The sequence below is a fragment of the Solanum stenotomum genome, chromosome 12 (assembly GCF_019186545.1).
Source record: "Solanum stenotomum isolate F172 chromosome 12, ASM1918654v1, whole genome shotgun sequence".
NCBI lineage: Eukaryota > Viridiplantae > Streptophyta > Magnoliopsida > Solanales > Solanaceae > Solanum > Solanum stenotomum.
Genome location: NC_064293.1, coordinates 17,233,613 through 17,249,754, shown reverse-complemented (window position 1 = coordinate 17,249,754; position 16,142 = coordinate 17,233,613). Strand labels below are relative to the sequence as shown.

The 16,142-nt window shown below is 30.5% G+C and overlaps 2 protein-coding genes across 2 annotated transcripts; both read right to left on the bottom strand.

The window, feature by feature from the left end:
* Positions 1-2,358: 2,358 nt before the first annotated feature.
* Positions 2,359-3,485, bottom strand: LOC125848614 (GATA transcription factor 19-like). Its single transcript, XM_049528505.1, has 2 exons — positions 2,955-3,485; positions 2,359-2,880 (listed from the first exon to the last, which is right to left on the bottom strand). Exons 1-2 carry the CDS (start codon positions 3,450-3,452, stop codon positions 2,602-2,604), a joined length of 777 nt encoding a protein of 258 aa, XP_049384462.1. The 5' UTR covers positions 3,453-3,485; the 3' UTR covers positions 2,359-2,601.
* Positions 3,486-11,979: 8,494 nt separating this feature from the next.
* Positions 11,980-15,618, bottom strand: LOC125847174 (sugar transporter ERD6-like 6). Its single transcript, XM_049526856.1, has 16 exons — positions 15,321-15,618; positions 15,079-15,141; positions 14,836-14,925; positions 14,636-14,695; positions 14,475-14,540; positions 14,312-14,377; positions 14,169-14,244; positions 13,638-13,702; positions 13,464-13,556; positions 13,276-13,356; positions 13,074-13,158; positions 12,796-12,842; positions 12,655-12,717; positions 12,507-12,566; positions 12,213-12,327; positions 11,980-12,107 (listed from the first exon to the last, which is right to left on the bottom strand). Exons 1-16 carry the CDS (start codon positions 15,606-15,608, stop codon positions 11,995-11,997), a joined length of 1,431 nt encoding a protein of 476 aa, XP_049382813.1. The 5' UTR covers positions 15,609-15,618; the 3' UTR covers positions 11,980-11,994.
* Between the last annotated feature and the right edge of the window lie 524 nt (positions 15,619-16,142).

The window sequence follows — 16,142 nt, the reverse complement described above, 5'->3', positions numbered from 1 at the left end:
GTTTGGCACTATTGGTGAGTGGGTAACGAGGTTGATTTATACAAAGGCAGATGTACCCTTTCAACAATAGATTCGTTTTATGTTGAAAAGTTTTAATTCGTTTGATTTAAAATTCTGAATTCGCCCCTAGGGATTTGGGTAAAACATTCGAGATTTATGTATCCAACCGAAAAGGTCAAGTAATGACATTTGTTGGTGATTCATCCTAGAGTCTCTGAGTATAAAAAATATTTTGTTATGCAATACTTTCTTCTAAAATGGGCCTTATACGACAAAAATCTAGATTATTTAGTTATTTAGTTAGGATTTCAATGCAAGTATGTAATACTGTATAAAAATTCAATGAGTATTATTATAACTCCTAATCATAAACAAAAAAAAATTTAAAACATTTTTTTATTAGTCTAACTAAAAAAGAATACTATATTTTAGATCCGAAGAAAGACATTTTACTCCTCACCAAAACGCACATAAATATACTAAATAGGCCACTAGTTTTTTGTCACAACACTGAACAGAAGGATTTTGATTGATCCACCATACCATAATGTGCACAGTGTTATGTTCAGCTGCAAACAAGTAAAAGAAAGAGAAAACACTGTAGAGAGAATATCATTTTTCCAATGAAAAGCATCAACAAAATTTTGATGAAGTGTCACTAATTATGGCCCAGAATGAAATGAAACAAGCTAAATAGCAGCAAACTTTCAGTTGATAAAGTGAATTAGTGGATCATCATATTCAAGAAAGTATATATTGTACACTTATACCGATCAGGATTGCAGTAAAATAACAAGTATTTAACTAAAAGTATTGAGCGAGCCTTGCTAGGTAAAAATGTACATCTTTGTTAGAGAGTGTTTACACTCAATTGAAACTTTCAATTCTAACACAAATTCAAATTTAATCAAACTCTAATATAAGTATTGAACATCGATAGACCGTGAAATAAAAGAAAATATTTGTACATTGTGATTTGTGAAGCAGTCTTATTAACAGAAAAAGGGAATGTTAAGAGTACTTTTTAGTCAATCTATTTGACTGATCATCAAAAGAGAAATTAAAGTTAAAGTAAGTAAGTAGTAGTGTTCTGCTACTAAAAGAAGGAAAAGCTACTTAGCACAAACATAGAATGAACTCATTTTTGACTCCAACTCTTTGAAAGATATATGGACCAAAAAGAAAACCAACTGATAAAAGAAACAATTTGTTGTAGGACAATAACTATCATATCAGTACCATAACATCATCTTGTCTCATTAAGTATATTTAACTTTCACTTAATTAAAATGCATACTTTTGGTCCCTTAATATTTCATATTTCATACCAATATTGTATCTCTTAATTTATAAGTGACCAATTTGGAAAAGATGATGTGTACACAATTTTATATCTGCCTTGCGAACATTGATGGATCTAGGATTTCTAAATCCTAAAACTTGGTTGTACCACTAAAAAATATATTTAGTACGAATTGATCCAGTGTAAAAACTCAATCTTCAATTAAGTGCACACATTAGTTTTTTTGTAGCATGAGTGTCAACATATAATATTATGCTAAATTTAGAGAATATATACATAAAATACTTTGTTTTGTAGAGAAATCATGGATTCACGTGTTGTCTATAAATTCAGCCATTATTAAAAAATCATTATTCTCTATTGAAATTTTGCATTCGAAAAAGTTCAATGACTATATTCCTACAAATATTTTGATTGAATCGATGAAAAAAGAAAATAAAGCAGTGTTTTCACAAGAAAAAATAAGAAAAATTTCCATTATTTCAGCGAGAATCTATTTTTGAGCGAGCTGGTTCGGTGAGAAATGAGTGAGTAAATCAAGTTTCATAACAAAAATTTCCCATTAGTTCGTGGTAAGAAAAATGATTATTTCTAGCTAGTAGTAGGCCTGCCGGTAAAGGTAGAGTCTATTTTTAATAAATCCCGACTCAAATAAAACATACTCCTTTTGTTTTTATTTACTTGTCTATTTTTTACTTGACACATTTATTAAAAAAACCTTGACATATTAAACTATTTTACCCTTATTGATTGATAGAATTTCAAAATCAATTCATTCATTAATTTTTTTTTATCTTTTTTAAAAATATTAATTTTCTAAATAAATTGAGGATATAATAAATAAATAATTCTTATATTTTCTTAATTTGTCAAAAATGATAAGTAAAAAGAAACATCGAGTATCGTAATCAAATATGAAGGAGGAAAATATGGTAATGAAGTAAGCATGCTGAGAGACAATAATGTAGATGATTAGACAGTTTTTAGCAAGTAGCATATATTAAACTCAAATTTGAAAGAACAATGTAACACATCAATAATTAAATAGTTTAGCATTGAATATTAATTTGTTAAAATATTCATAAGTAGAAGGATCAAAAAGCGCACATTTCAAAGTATTAAATGTGCTTAACTATATATATCATAACGATCAAAACAAGAATTAAAACCAAAAAAAAAAAGCAAAATTCTCTTTTCCTTTTTTTCCTTTGCTTGAATTTTTTTAAAACTTTAAAAATGAATAATGTTGCCTCCATCATCATATCATAATCTTCTTTTCCTTTTTTTTTTTTGTCTAATCAACAATGCTGAGATGCTAAAAATGGCCAAAATGAAATTGCATTATCAGAATCACGATCATCATGATCTTCAATAAACCTAAATTCATGATTTCCATAAGCTGATGTGTAACACGGCATTTTCTGTCCTTGTGAATTATGAACCCACGATCCGTTTATCGTATGTTGTGTACTGCTCTCCATTCCGATTGATCCACCTGCGTTACCATTAGCCGCGGCTGCTGCACTAGCTCTCCTCTCTTCTTTTTTAAATCGAATCCCACACGCATTACAAAGTGACTGTACCATATAGTTCAATTTAGTATATATGAATAAAAAATTCGTTACAATAAGCATATAAAAAATATATTTACCTTAGGTCCTCTAGGACCATTTCTCCATAAAGGTGTAGAAGTAGTGTCACAATTAGCACATCGACGGGCTACAAGTGGGTCAGCGTTGTTGCTGCCTGAATTAACGTTGTTACTACCACGGCCGGATTTGTGATGATGAGTCGATGAAGTATGATTTTTGTTCTGTAGAATATTCCAACATTTTGACATGTAAGAAGAAGAGCGACGTTGTTCATGAGTCGTCGTTGACGATTCATGAACTCGCTTTTCATCATTGGTAGTACTAAGACGAGTGGAAGGTGTACCTAAGGAGAGAGTACAATCAACTGAAGATGAAGAAGAAGAAGGAGAAGAAGCGAAGGAATACATGTTTTCGGAATAATTTTCATCTTTTTGATACTCATGATGAGTACTATAGAACATTGAGTATGCACAAGTACTGTTGTTATTTTCATGACCGTAATACAAATTGCAACTGCACGGACCACCATGACAATAAGCGTTACCACAACTATTCATCGTGTTTGTTTTTGTCTATGAAGTTGAAATTGAAATTGAGAGAAGAGAGTTGTGTAGCCTTTTGTAGTGTACAAAAGAGAGGAAAGATATGGAGTAAGTGAGGTAGTTTATTAGCTTTATATAAGCTACTAGTAAACTTTAGTGTATAGTATTTAATTAAACAAATACACGTCAGCAAGTCCACGTTGTCGTCAAATGTGGTCTACAACGTTTTTTTTTTGTTTTTTTTGGATTCTTTGTTTGCAGATGAATGAAGAGGTGGGGACCCAGATTAATGTGAACAAGTCAGAGAAAGAGATAGATGAAGAAGTTAAAGCAAAAACTCAAAGTGAGAGTTCGACTGAAGAAGAGTAAAGAAGAGACTTAAGTTCTATAGTAGATGTTCTCGACTACTCTTTTCGTTTCAATTGGTTTGTCTAATTTTAAATTCGTAGAATGTATTTAAATATTCTTTAATTTTTTAATTGAGATATTTTCTTTGAAACGAATTAGAACAAAAGTGAGACAGACCAACTGAAAGGGATAATATAATTGCATAGTTTAAGTGGCAGTGGTCTCTATATTTAGCAATACCTGAGTATTACTGGCAGATCTATCATAGCAGAATTCGAATTATTTGTTGGGATTTAACTTTTTGTGTAGTGATTAGTGTACTGTTTACTTATAATATCAGATTAATATATAATTAATAAGCAATATATGTACAAGTAACTGGCGTTACTATTTGAATTTGGTAAATTAGAAATGCAGTAAATTACGATATGTTAAAATATACTGATAAATAATATAAAAATTCTTTACACATCGACATAATGTGTATTCTATACTATGTATTATACAAATTAAACACAACTAGTATAGATGTAGGAGTAAATCTATTATATATAACTGAATAGGTAACTTTAACTCAAATAATATTTTTTTGAAAATTAAACTACATATAATTAATAACATGTCATATTTGAATACATAAAGTTAATATTTTTGATCTTATAACCAAATAAAGAGAGGAGATAAATTGGTCAAAAGAAAGACACGTGACAATGAGGAACAGTCTTCCATGGATCTGCCTTCTCCGATCACGAGGCCACCCAATATCTGTCGGTATCCATATCTCCGCCACGACCCAACTCACGTCACGACGGATGGTTCCTTTAGCTTGTACCAGCAACACAATGACATTTCTATACCCCTCATGCATGGGTACATCGTTAATTATATCCTAATTTATATTAGTTTCTGAAGATATATATACATAAATTTTACCAAAATTAACAAGTGCATACTATATAAATGGGTCCGCCTTTGCTACGGATCCAGTTGGGGATTCCGCTTCCAACAAAAAAAAATTGTACTCAAAAATCGAACGCAAAGACCATTGCTATCAATCTAAAGTTTATGTGATGCAAACTTGTAGCATATATTTTGTTCCATTCCGAGGTTGGTAGGTAGGTAGATAATTGAAGAAATAAATTGACACAAGAAATATAAAAGTAGATATGGAAGTGATACTTATGAGAGTAAGTTTCCTAACACTGAATTGCACCATTCCTCCTATCATAAAAATTAGGTACACATCACAAGAACAATCAGTTTTACAGTTTCTGGCATTGCATGTCCATTACTCAGTAACCGTACCCTCAATTCACGTGATCAACTACTCATATTCAAATATACCTAATCTTATTCTTAATTTCCTATCCAAACTTATAACCTACAAATTTATTTATTTATTTATTTTCCTAAGTGAATCGTCTCGTATTAATTATTAATTTTATTTTTTCACATTTTAAAATAAAAAGTACTTTTCACTATTATAACATATCTTTTGCTAAGAAATTGTATTTTATTTGAGAACAAGACTAAGCTAATAATCATATTTCAAGAACGTTTAATACTAAGAGTAAAATGAAATAAAAATAATTAATTTCATCTTGATTTTATAAAATGACAAGTAAATTAAGATAAATATATATTTTTTAACTTTGACAACTAATATGGTACGCGTACGGAGAGAGTAACATGATTAACTTTTTTTTTTACTTTTCATCCGGTGTTTGGTGTCTACATTGATTATATTCGGTCTGCACACTGTAGGGCTAATCATTAGGAGGTGGTGCTTTCAGTAAAATTTTCTTCATATCTAGAATTCGAACCTAAAACTTTTAATTAAGGGTGGAGCAATCATACACCACAATCATGTTGGTGATTAAAACTTAATTTCAATTAATGATGCAATTAAGTAAGTTAAAATATAAAATGCATTGGCAATTATGGATGGTGGGCAAAAAAAGAAGGGATACTCTGGCAATCATCAAAGCAACATGTTTCTTCTTTCATCAGAACTAAGAGAGAGCAAAATCTTTGACTCAGAAGATGCAAACTTAGAATGGTAAAAAAGGGAGGAAAACAAAAAAGAAAAGGTGTACCCACCCACCCTCTCTCTCTCTTTAAAAATGAAAAAACTATATATTATAATAATAATTTGATACTCTACCCCACAAGTGTAATGATGATGGAAATGGGGTCCAACGAAATTAGAAACAAAAACTTCCCTCAAGAATATCGATAACAAGATTCAAAAAAGGGTTAGAGAATAAAATGATCTTGAGATTGGCGTCCCCTTTGCTCGACAAACAACAAGACCAGACCAGACTTGCCATTCACTTTCCAAAATATGCTCTATCAACTATATATTATAATCTTTTCATTTACCCAATAATTTTTATTATCATCACTACCATACACTATAAACGTTGCATGGTATAACACCCCCCCTCCCCATCTACTCATGTCACACCAATATTTTATCATATTACGAGTTTAAGTTATATACATTATCTATTTAATTATATTCTTAAAAATATCATCATCAGGCTATTTTAAAGATATTTATATATTAGTCTCCTTAAAATATGAAATTTGTAATCTTAAAAATAATATAGATTAAATCCTGCCACATGTAAAAATGATCTAATATTATAAAAAAAAAATTATAAAAAAAATGTATATAACTGAAACTCTTACCATACCTACAATTTCTATTCCACACATAAAATGCACAACGTAGTAGCATGGAAAAAGGGAGTAGCATATATATTTTCTCGTTATTTTTTATTTGTTCAGTTTGGACTTTATACGTCTTTTAAGAAATAATGATTGATACTAATATTTTATCACATAAATATTTATATTATTTAATGTTTAGTATTAGATCTTAAAAAATAATTAATATTAAAAATAGCACATCAAATTTTTTTAAAAAATATACTAAATATGACACGTAAAATTTAACACTAGATAAAGATAGGGTCAATGCAAATGAGTATAAAAGTAGTATCATCAGTCAATAGAAATGAAATCTAATAATACGGTTTTTAATGTAACTCTGGGATTTGATTAATCATGGAAGCCAATTACCCCCCACGAACGCCTCCATAATTCTCACATTCTTTGAGGCTAACAAATATGCTCACGCTTCCTCATAAATCATCATACATTACAAATCTACCATAATAAAACTATATATTATAATATAAAAATAAGTATAATACAATGACCATCATCTTACGTGGCATCTTCGATTTTGTGGGTCCATCTAGTCCTAACTATAATCCTAATATTAAATATCTCCCTAATTATAGTCCTAAATTATCCAACTTTGCTCCTTCATTATTTCACCGACCAGTTTAAGGTTAAATCATTTTTACTATCACATCATTTAAAAGATATTATTTCTTAAAATCTGAATTTAAATATAAAATATATTAGTTACTACATCAAACATTTTTTTTTAATGATGATACCTTTTTCTTTTTTATATGCAATATATTACTTAAACTCATAAAAAAAAGGATATATTAATCAATGGGTTTTTATCTTTATATACAAATATTTTTAACAATATATATAATAATCACTATCAAGAGCAGATCTGGGGGTAGTGTTCATCTCAATCCCTTCGACAAGAAATTACATTGTATACATAAGGTATTTTAAATTGTTTTTAGTGTATTTATAAAATTTTTGAATCACCTCAACACAAAACTAGATGTTGACTTAATGGTTTAGGAGTTTTGTTGATCACTATAATTTTTATTTAATTTGTTAAGAACAATTATTGATGGTTACTTCCTTCGATCCGTTCATGTTCACTTGTTCATGCTTGAGTTTGACACATCTATTAAGAAATAATAAATAAAATGATATTCCTTAATTTTACTATATTATCCCTAATTATTATATGTTGAAAAATGAATCAAAAACAATTATGATTACAAAAATATAAAATGGTAAATAATCTTTTAGATGGACGGAGGACCTTATTGATTCAAATTCTCTTAAATATACTATAATATAAGTGTATAAAGATAAAGTTCTCATGATTACACATTAAACCCGTGCCATACGTAAATAATAATTACTACTAGCCATTTTGAAATTCCCCCGTTACACTTTGAATATTTGCATGCATGAACTAATTATCCAACTATCCAATCCATGCAAATAAACTAAGAGAAAAAGCACACAAACAAAATCTGCATATTAAAAAGATTTTGAATACCAAGATTCAAATCTAGATTGATTACTACATACTACTTTATATGCTACAAACGACGAAAAGAACAGTGTCTAAATTCTAAAAAAAGAAGAGAACTATATTATACTATATAGTATATTATAAAAAAAAAAACACAAAAGGAAAAGGTAACGTACATTCCTCAAAAGCAACAAGATACAACTGGAATGAATCTCACTTGCCCAGTTTATTTTTAGCTTTTTATGTCTTATAGGACTAAGTTTTCGATTGGTCAATTGGTTAGAGTAAAGAGAAAAAAAGTGATCGATAACAACCCCCAAAAAAAATATGCAAATTTGTAATAAAGAGAGGAACACTTGATAAGATAACCTATATAGAAAGTTATTTAGTAAGTTTCTGATCTGGTCTGGTCAACAATATAATGTGTTATATTTATTATTATTATTACTACTTTCCTCTAAAGAATAAATACTGTAGCCTCTTATTGTCTCCTATGAAGGGTTCTAGTCTTGTACCCAAAGAAAACTAAGATTTACCTTTTTTTTTTCTTCCATCCACTCATTATATACGTTTTGTCTGCCTTGTCACTACCCCTAATTCTACCTTTTTGCCACCTCATATTTTATTATTTTTTAATAAGATAAGTTCGGGGGTATATTTATCCTTTTTCCCTTCATGGTATATATTGGAGAGTTTTTTTTTTTTTGGACGGATAGAGGTATTTTAAGACCTTTTTAACTTTGATGGAAGGAATGTTTTTATAATACACTGATAATACGAGTTAAGGATAAGGGGGTGTCATATATGTATGAGTATTTAATGTCATGTTTTGGGTGTTTAATTGCGGTTATGTGATAACTTCTATAATTATCTGTAAATTCATAAGCTTGTTTTGAATAAATTGAGTGATTATTGTGTTAATTGAGTATATGTTTCAGATCACTTTGAATATCACGTACACTTGATGATAATTACATTACATGAACTTCTTTTCTACATTATGTGGGCATATGAAATTTATATCTGATCCCACAAACATGGTTATTTACTGATGTAATTTATGACAGATGGGATCTAATTTTGGATGTGTGATGATATTTTTTATTTTTCTCAACTGAAATTTAAGTCCAAACATAACTTTAATTTTTTAATATTTTCTTAACTTCAACTTTAATTTTTTCCCCAATATAATATTTTCCAAACACTTGTACGTAAGAACTATTACTTCACTTACAAGACAACCATACTTAACCTTTTATCTATAAAATAAAATAAAAACATGCAGTATCTCACAAGAGAAAACATAGATTAGTCTTTTTTGTGCCATAATTTTGTAGGCAAAAGAATTGGAAATAGAGGTATCGGGTTCAAATATGGGTATGCAATTGTTATTATTAAGGAACGTTTTACCTTTAAATGTAAAAGTTTTTGAAGGCGAATATTTAATTAGTCGAGTCCCAATATAACTATCTACCAGGCACTAAATGATACTCCCTCTGTCCCTAATTACTTGTTCACTTTTGAATTGGCACACCTATTAAGAAATCAATTAATGACATAGTGAGTTTACCATTTTACCCTTATTAATTATGAAGTGGATGAAAAGTTCTGCATTTTTCAAAGTAATTAGTCATTTAATTGAGGGTATAATAGATAATTTTTTTTTTGTTCTTTCTTGATTTGTCAAAATGGACAAGTAATTAGGGATAACTATAAAATGAAAAGTGGACAAGTAATTAGGGACAGAGAGAGTAATAAAAAAAAAAATTGAAAAGAGGAAAAGAAAAGAAAAGAAACCAGGGTTAACACTAAATTTATTTTGTCTTATTTTTTCTAATAATTAAAAATTTCTGGTAAAGTGTGGCCGACAATCGGCATTTAGGTGGTAATATATTTATTTAAACAAAAATGGTGATAATCACTATAAAAATCCTCTGGAAGACATAATAATATAATAAAGAGGCAACATCCTGAGTATATTCTCGTGGTCTCTTCTTGTTATATGTGTAAGATTTGTTTCCTTTTGATCTATGAATAATTTACCTTGAAGTTATTAAAAAATTAAACGATCGTCTACCCTACTTAATAGAATAATACTTATGTAATTAAACTAATTAATTTGGCTAGTCTAACACTTTACGTTTTCTTAAGTCATGTAATATGCCACATGATTTTGTTAATTTTCAATGTTTACTTTATATTTGCTTATATAGTGGCACTCTCTCGCAAGTTTAAAATTTATTTTGATCAAAAACATTTTTTTAATACACAAAGGGCACTACTACTTAACTTGTGGTAAATGGACAAGGATTTTCCATAAATAAATATAGGTTGGGCTTTATTAATATACGGTTAAGATTTAGGTATTTACCACTTATAGCGAGTGTTTGAGGGGTCAGACGAAAAAAAAATTGAGGTATCAGATGATTATGTATATTTGTTGTATTCATACGCACATTTAGATTGTATCCGACGAATACAACAAAAATAAAATATTAGGATTGTGTCATTCGCTTCAGTTTCACTTGTATTCATTCGCTCTACTGTATCAATTGTTACCAATTTGTATCACGTGTATTCATTCACTCTAATGGTGGTATATACCAACACGTACAATCATAATGGATATAGTCACGATAGATTGTATGTATTCACTCAATTTCGCTTGAGTAAGGCAAAATACTGAAATACAAGAGTGAAATGCTTGGGTGTATACAGGGATACAAGCAACAATATACATTGTACAATCAAGGCAAAATATAAAAAATGTAGTGATTGTTAAAAGTTTCCTTATTTATAATACATAAATACAAGTGAATTACAAAAATACATCAAGGATCTACAAGAAGTTTTAGAGGTGCAAAATCAAGGTGAAAATATAGAGATTTACCGAAAAATATCCTTCAAAATACAAAATACAAGTGAAAATACAGCGAGAGGCAAGTAAGAGAGAGACGAGAAAAAATATGCTATAAAATATAAAATATAATTAAGAATTGTAATTTTCTAAGAGTGTAGTTATGAATAATAAATATAATGTATATATTAGGTATATACCATGTTCTTAATGGATTCATTTACCCAAGTGTGCTCTTGAGGCACAAGAGTAGCCTAACTAATGGGCCAAATAAGGCCTGTATTAAAACGGGTCATTTGCATATTTTCCCTATTTTGTGTTGATTTTTATTTTTTTGTTTCTCAAGGTAAATAATTTTTTTGAAAGGTATAAATTTGTATTTTCGTATCATAGTATCTTTCAGGTTACGCTTCGTGTCATTAAATAAGTTATGTCTCGCTATGCATAAGTTTGATTTTCAAGGGCAAAAATTTAATACAAGTTCATTTGAAGTGCAAGCTTGCAATTAATCAATTTTAAACAAGGGAAAATTACAACAAATGCATTTGGGTGATCTAGTCCACAAAATATATGCACAATGTATAGGTTGTATATACTTGCACTAAATACACCTATACTATATATACATACAATATACATTACTAGTGTATATATTATGTACTCTTCAGTCATTTTAATACATATTTTGTAAACTAGTTGACCGAACTGTATATATTAGTAGGTATCCCTTTAAACACATGTAAATACCAACCATAATACTTTTCAATGGTAGTATCCTAAATATAAAAAAAAAAATTACATTTATCGTAGCAACAGTTTACCAATTTGCTAAAAAAAAATTAACGCCACTCCTTCATCAGTGAAATTACACCAAATGACCTTGAAAATTGGTCATTTTGAATATGCTTGTTCATGTGGAAACCTTCAAGGTCAAAAGTCAAACTTGTTAAACTTGAAAGTCACCTATTAAACAAGCGAAGTCAAAAGTTCAAGACCATTCATTTCCAAAGTTACTTCATTTCCTCTACTATTTTGAAAGTTGACAACAAATAATCTTGTGAATTTGCAGAGAGAATTCAGTAACCATACGTGAAATTAACCCCTTGGAACGCTCGTAGTAATTGATTGCATAGAATTGGTTTGCATCATCTGAAGAAACGTTGAATTTCTTCAAGTGTTTTCCCTTCGGTTTCAGGTACCCAAATCCTAACAAAAACAACTGTTGATGCTGATACCATTGTATAGATGATGAATGTTCCTGCCAATATAACCAATTTTTTCGAGTTGTTCATAGCATTCTTACAAACAATATATATATATATATATATATATAGTAGGAGAAGAAGTCTAATAAAACGCGCACCTCCTTCACTCCAACTCAAAAGCAAGTTGGCTGTCATTGTAACAACCCATGATGTTAGCCAATTTGCCAATGTAGCAACACTGCCACCAAGACTCTTAATGTCTACTGGCAATATCTGCACAAAGTATTTCGAAAACTATAAGGTCATGCATATAACAGTTGAATTGCTATTGCTAATTTTGCTTTGAACTACTTGTTTTGGTAGGTGTTAATGATCCATGTAAAGCAAGAGATATCGTTAAATCGGATAACTGCTTGATATATTCTCATGGATGTGAATTTTAAGTTACTGACCTTTAGGTAGAATGCTGTTGCAACAAGGAAGCTGCTAACTGTCATTAACGACGAGGACATCTGAAAAATGTGTGTCAATATAAAAGTTTTTTTCCCTTAATATGTAGTAGTAGTTAGTATCAAATGAAAAATTTCTGCCTAGACATACAATTAGAAGTACTCTGCGACCCGCCTTGTCCACCAGTGATGCAGCTATAGCTGTGACAACAACCTATAGAAGTACTTTTGTTAATACTCAAGAACAATATTTGCATAGAAATGAAAACTATATATCGCGGGAGTGACTTACTTGAATTGCCCCGAGTCCAAATGTTGCAGCTTTACTAGATGAAACTCCTGTTAGTTTGAAAAGCATTGCAATTAAAGCCATATATATTGAACCATTCACTCTGTACATAGTCTCTCTGTGACTAACAGCTACAAATACAATCTAATGATCGAGAAGTTCTTCAAGGTACTAGGCGATAAGGCCTCTAACACCACTAACATGTTCGTCTAGGATTTCGTTTCAAATCATTTGATGATTCTAGTTTGACAACTTCACAGATAATCGAAGAACTGACTAACCAGCAGATTTGAAGATGTTACTGGAATACATTAAGATACCATTAATGCCGCTGAGTTGCTGGAGACTGAGTAATCCAATACCTATCTGCATATTATTAGAACCAACTCATGAGAGTGACCCTTGAGAGGAGTAAGGGGAATTCAAGAATATTTTCATAGACTACCATCTCTTGAAACATAATGGTACAATGCACAAGTATACCAGCAAAGGATAGTAGTATCGCCTTCTCTTAAGCTCAGAAAAATGAATACTAGGTTTTTTACTCGATGATCGCACAGATTTCTGGACAAAGGATATAAACAACAGACAAGCACAAACACATTTTATGAGCAAATTGAATGTTCAAAACAGTTGAAGATCATGACAGATAACCAGCTCAATTGATTTACCTTGATCTCATTCATTTCCAAGGATGTGTCAGTGTCAAATCCCCTTAGAACTTGCAACGAAGTTTCAAAATCCTCAAAATTCCCCATTATAGCCTAAACATTACACTATGGAATGTTAGCATAACATAAACACCAAAAAAAAGCAGGACAAAAACACAAGTTTGTTACGCATACCAACCAACGAGGAGATTCTGGTATAAAAAATAGACCAGGTATCAAAACCATGCATGGCAACATTCCTGCAGAGTGAAATTATAAGTTGAAAAAGTTTCACTATTAGAAAGAATGAAACCAATATTTTCGATTCAAGAGAATATAGACAGAAGCATTACATTATAATCTCATTGCTTCAATTAACTTGCGAATACATAACATCACATGAATATGTATCCTATTGAACTTCCAATGTATAGGATGTTAGACTGTAGATCCACTCATCAACAAAGAACATCTAATCCATTATTTTCATACTATTTCAAAAGCATATATATGTTTAAGTACTATACTTGATAAGGTACTATTTCTGCTAATGGTACAGTAAAAACTTGATGAATGTCACCAAATGCTGTTACTTGATAAAGAATCTCCAATGAGTTCTAGTACTTATACAAGGGAAAAGCATTCTATTTGTCGATAAGTATCAGATGCATGAGAAAATTTCTTTGGAATTGATTGAATTTCAACAAGAACTCGTACATTGCTCACCTATAACTGCAAGCATTCTCCAGCTCGCAAAGAGTCCCAGTAGATATGCGACCATTATCCCAACTGTTAAACAAAGCTATACACCAAGAATGGAACGTTAAAATATCGAACCATTATAATTGAAAGCACATAACAAAACTAACATTATTAATAGATCCTAGAACTCCTCTCATGTTTTGAGGTGAAATCTCCGATATATATACAGGAACCTATACATAACAAACATGAAGAATTTAGGTAATCAGGAGGTTCTCATTACAACTCCAACTAGAGCTATCACAAAAGCAACACAAGTACAACATTTACCACATACGAAATGATGCCAACGCCAAAACCTCCCATCAACCTTCCCATGTATAAAAATGATGTGTCCTGTTAATGATGGAAAATGCATATATTCAACTAAACTTCCTATAAAAGAGATTCAACTGAAATGTGTAACATATATATAGCAACTAACCACTCACTCTTGAAATTGAAATGGCGAACCATCCGCTAATATTAGGAAGTGCTGCAATCATTAGTGTCTGCATTTCAATATGAATGGAGGGAGTAAATCATGATATAGCAAAAAAAGGAACACGCGCAAAAATACACACAAAAATGGTTTAACTTCTATACACTGATGATATCGAGATTGTACAATTGTATATGCAGAGTCTTATACCCCTTTTCTTCCAATGTATTCAGATATCTGACCACTTGCAATTGCACCAACCATTGCACCCACATTCGCTAAAGATCCAAAGATCGAAAACTGTTCATGAAAAAAAGACAAGTTAGCCTAACATAGCATCAATACCGCGAAATTTAAATTCCCTGAAACATTATAACATTGTATCAAAATACTTAGAAAACAATGCAAATGATGAATATAACAACAATGTACTACTAGAAAGAAGATTAAAACCTCTGAAATTGAAAGTACGAGGTCATTCATGATATTGGACTGCGCAGGATTAGTATATCCCAACTGCAAAAATAAAATTAGTAACTTAAAAAACAGGACAAGTTAATTACATGACATTGGTAATGTCAGTATATATATAAGTTTAAGTCCTATGTCATATTACATTTTTAGTTTATACATCAATTTTTTTACTTTCTTAAACTTTGTGTCAAGTCATACAACGAAAAGTTAGATATGCATACAGTGAATCCAAATTGAAAAGAGCCCAATGCTACAATGAGGACACATAGATAAATGGAGATGGATTCGCGTAGAGTTTGGGCTGATGATTCCATCATGCTGGACTGTCTGGAGCCCATTCGATACCAGCTTCCAGTATGTAATAATGGCTTCCGGAGACCATCCTCAGAGATAGCAGAATCATCTCGAAAACTCGTCCTCGTTACGTCTTTCCCTTTCGTAGGGAGTAATAATGGCTTTCGAATTGAGTTCTCATCTGAATTGCTGGCATAATCCTCTCGGAAACTCATCTTGCCAATATTAAAATTTCTTAGAAAATAAAGTTGAAGCCTGAAATGATGACATTGTTGATGTTAATGGGGGAATGAATAATAGATCAGCAACAGACTCTGCTATAAACATGGAGAAAACAGAGCAGTTATATAGTAGTTGAATACTAGTCCCTCCGTCCCAAATTAAATAACTCGTACAAATATTTACACGTTGTTTGGATGGTTGTACCCGTTGTGTATTGTATTGTATTGTCAGTTTAGATACAATGTTTATTTTGCTTGTTACTTAAATTCTATTGCATCGTTAGGTAATGACAAAAAGATCTATTTTATATAACGACCGATTTGGTGTAATCGCAATGTTACCTTAATATTTTCTTCTCATTTTATCTTTATTTATTATTTAATAATTATATTTCATCTTTTACCCTACCTTTTCATAGTAGCTCTACCTTGTACCCTATTTTTCTTGTAGGTTTATCATTCAAACTATCAATGTGTGACATTATGTAAGAACGGAGAACGATATAATTTATCCAAACACTATATTCA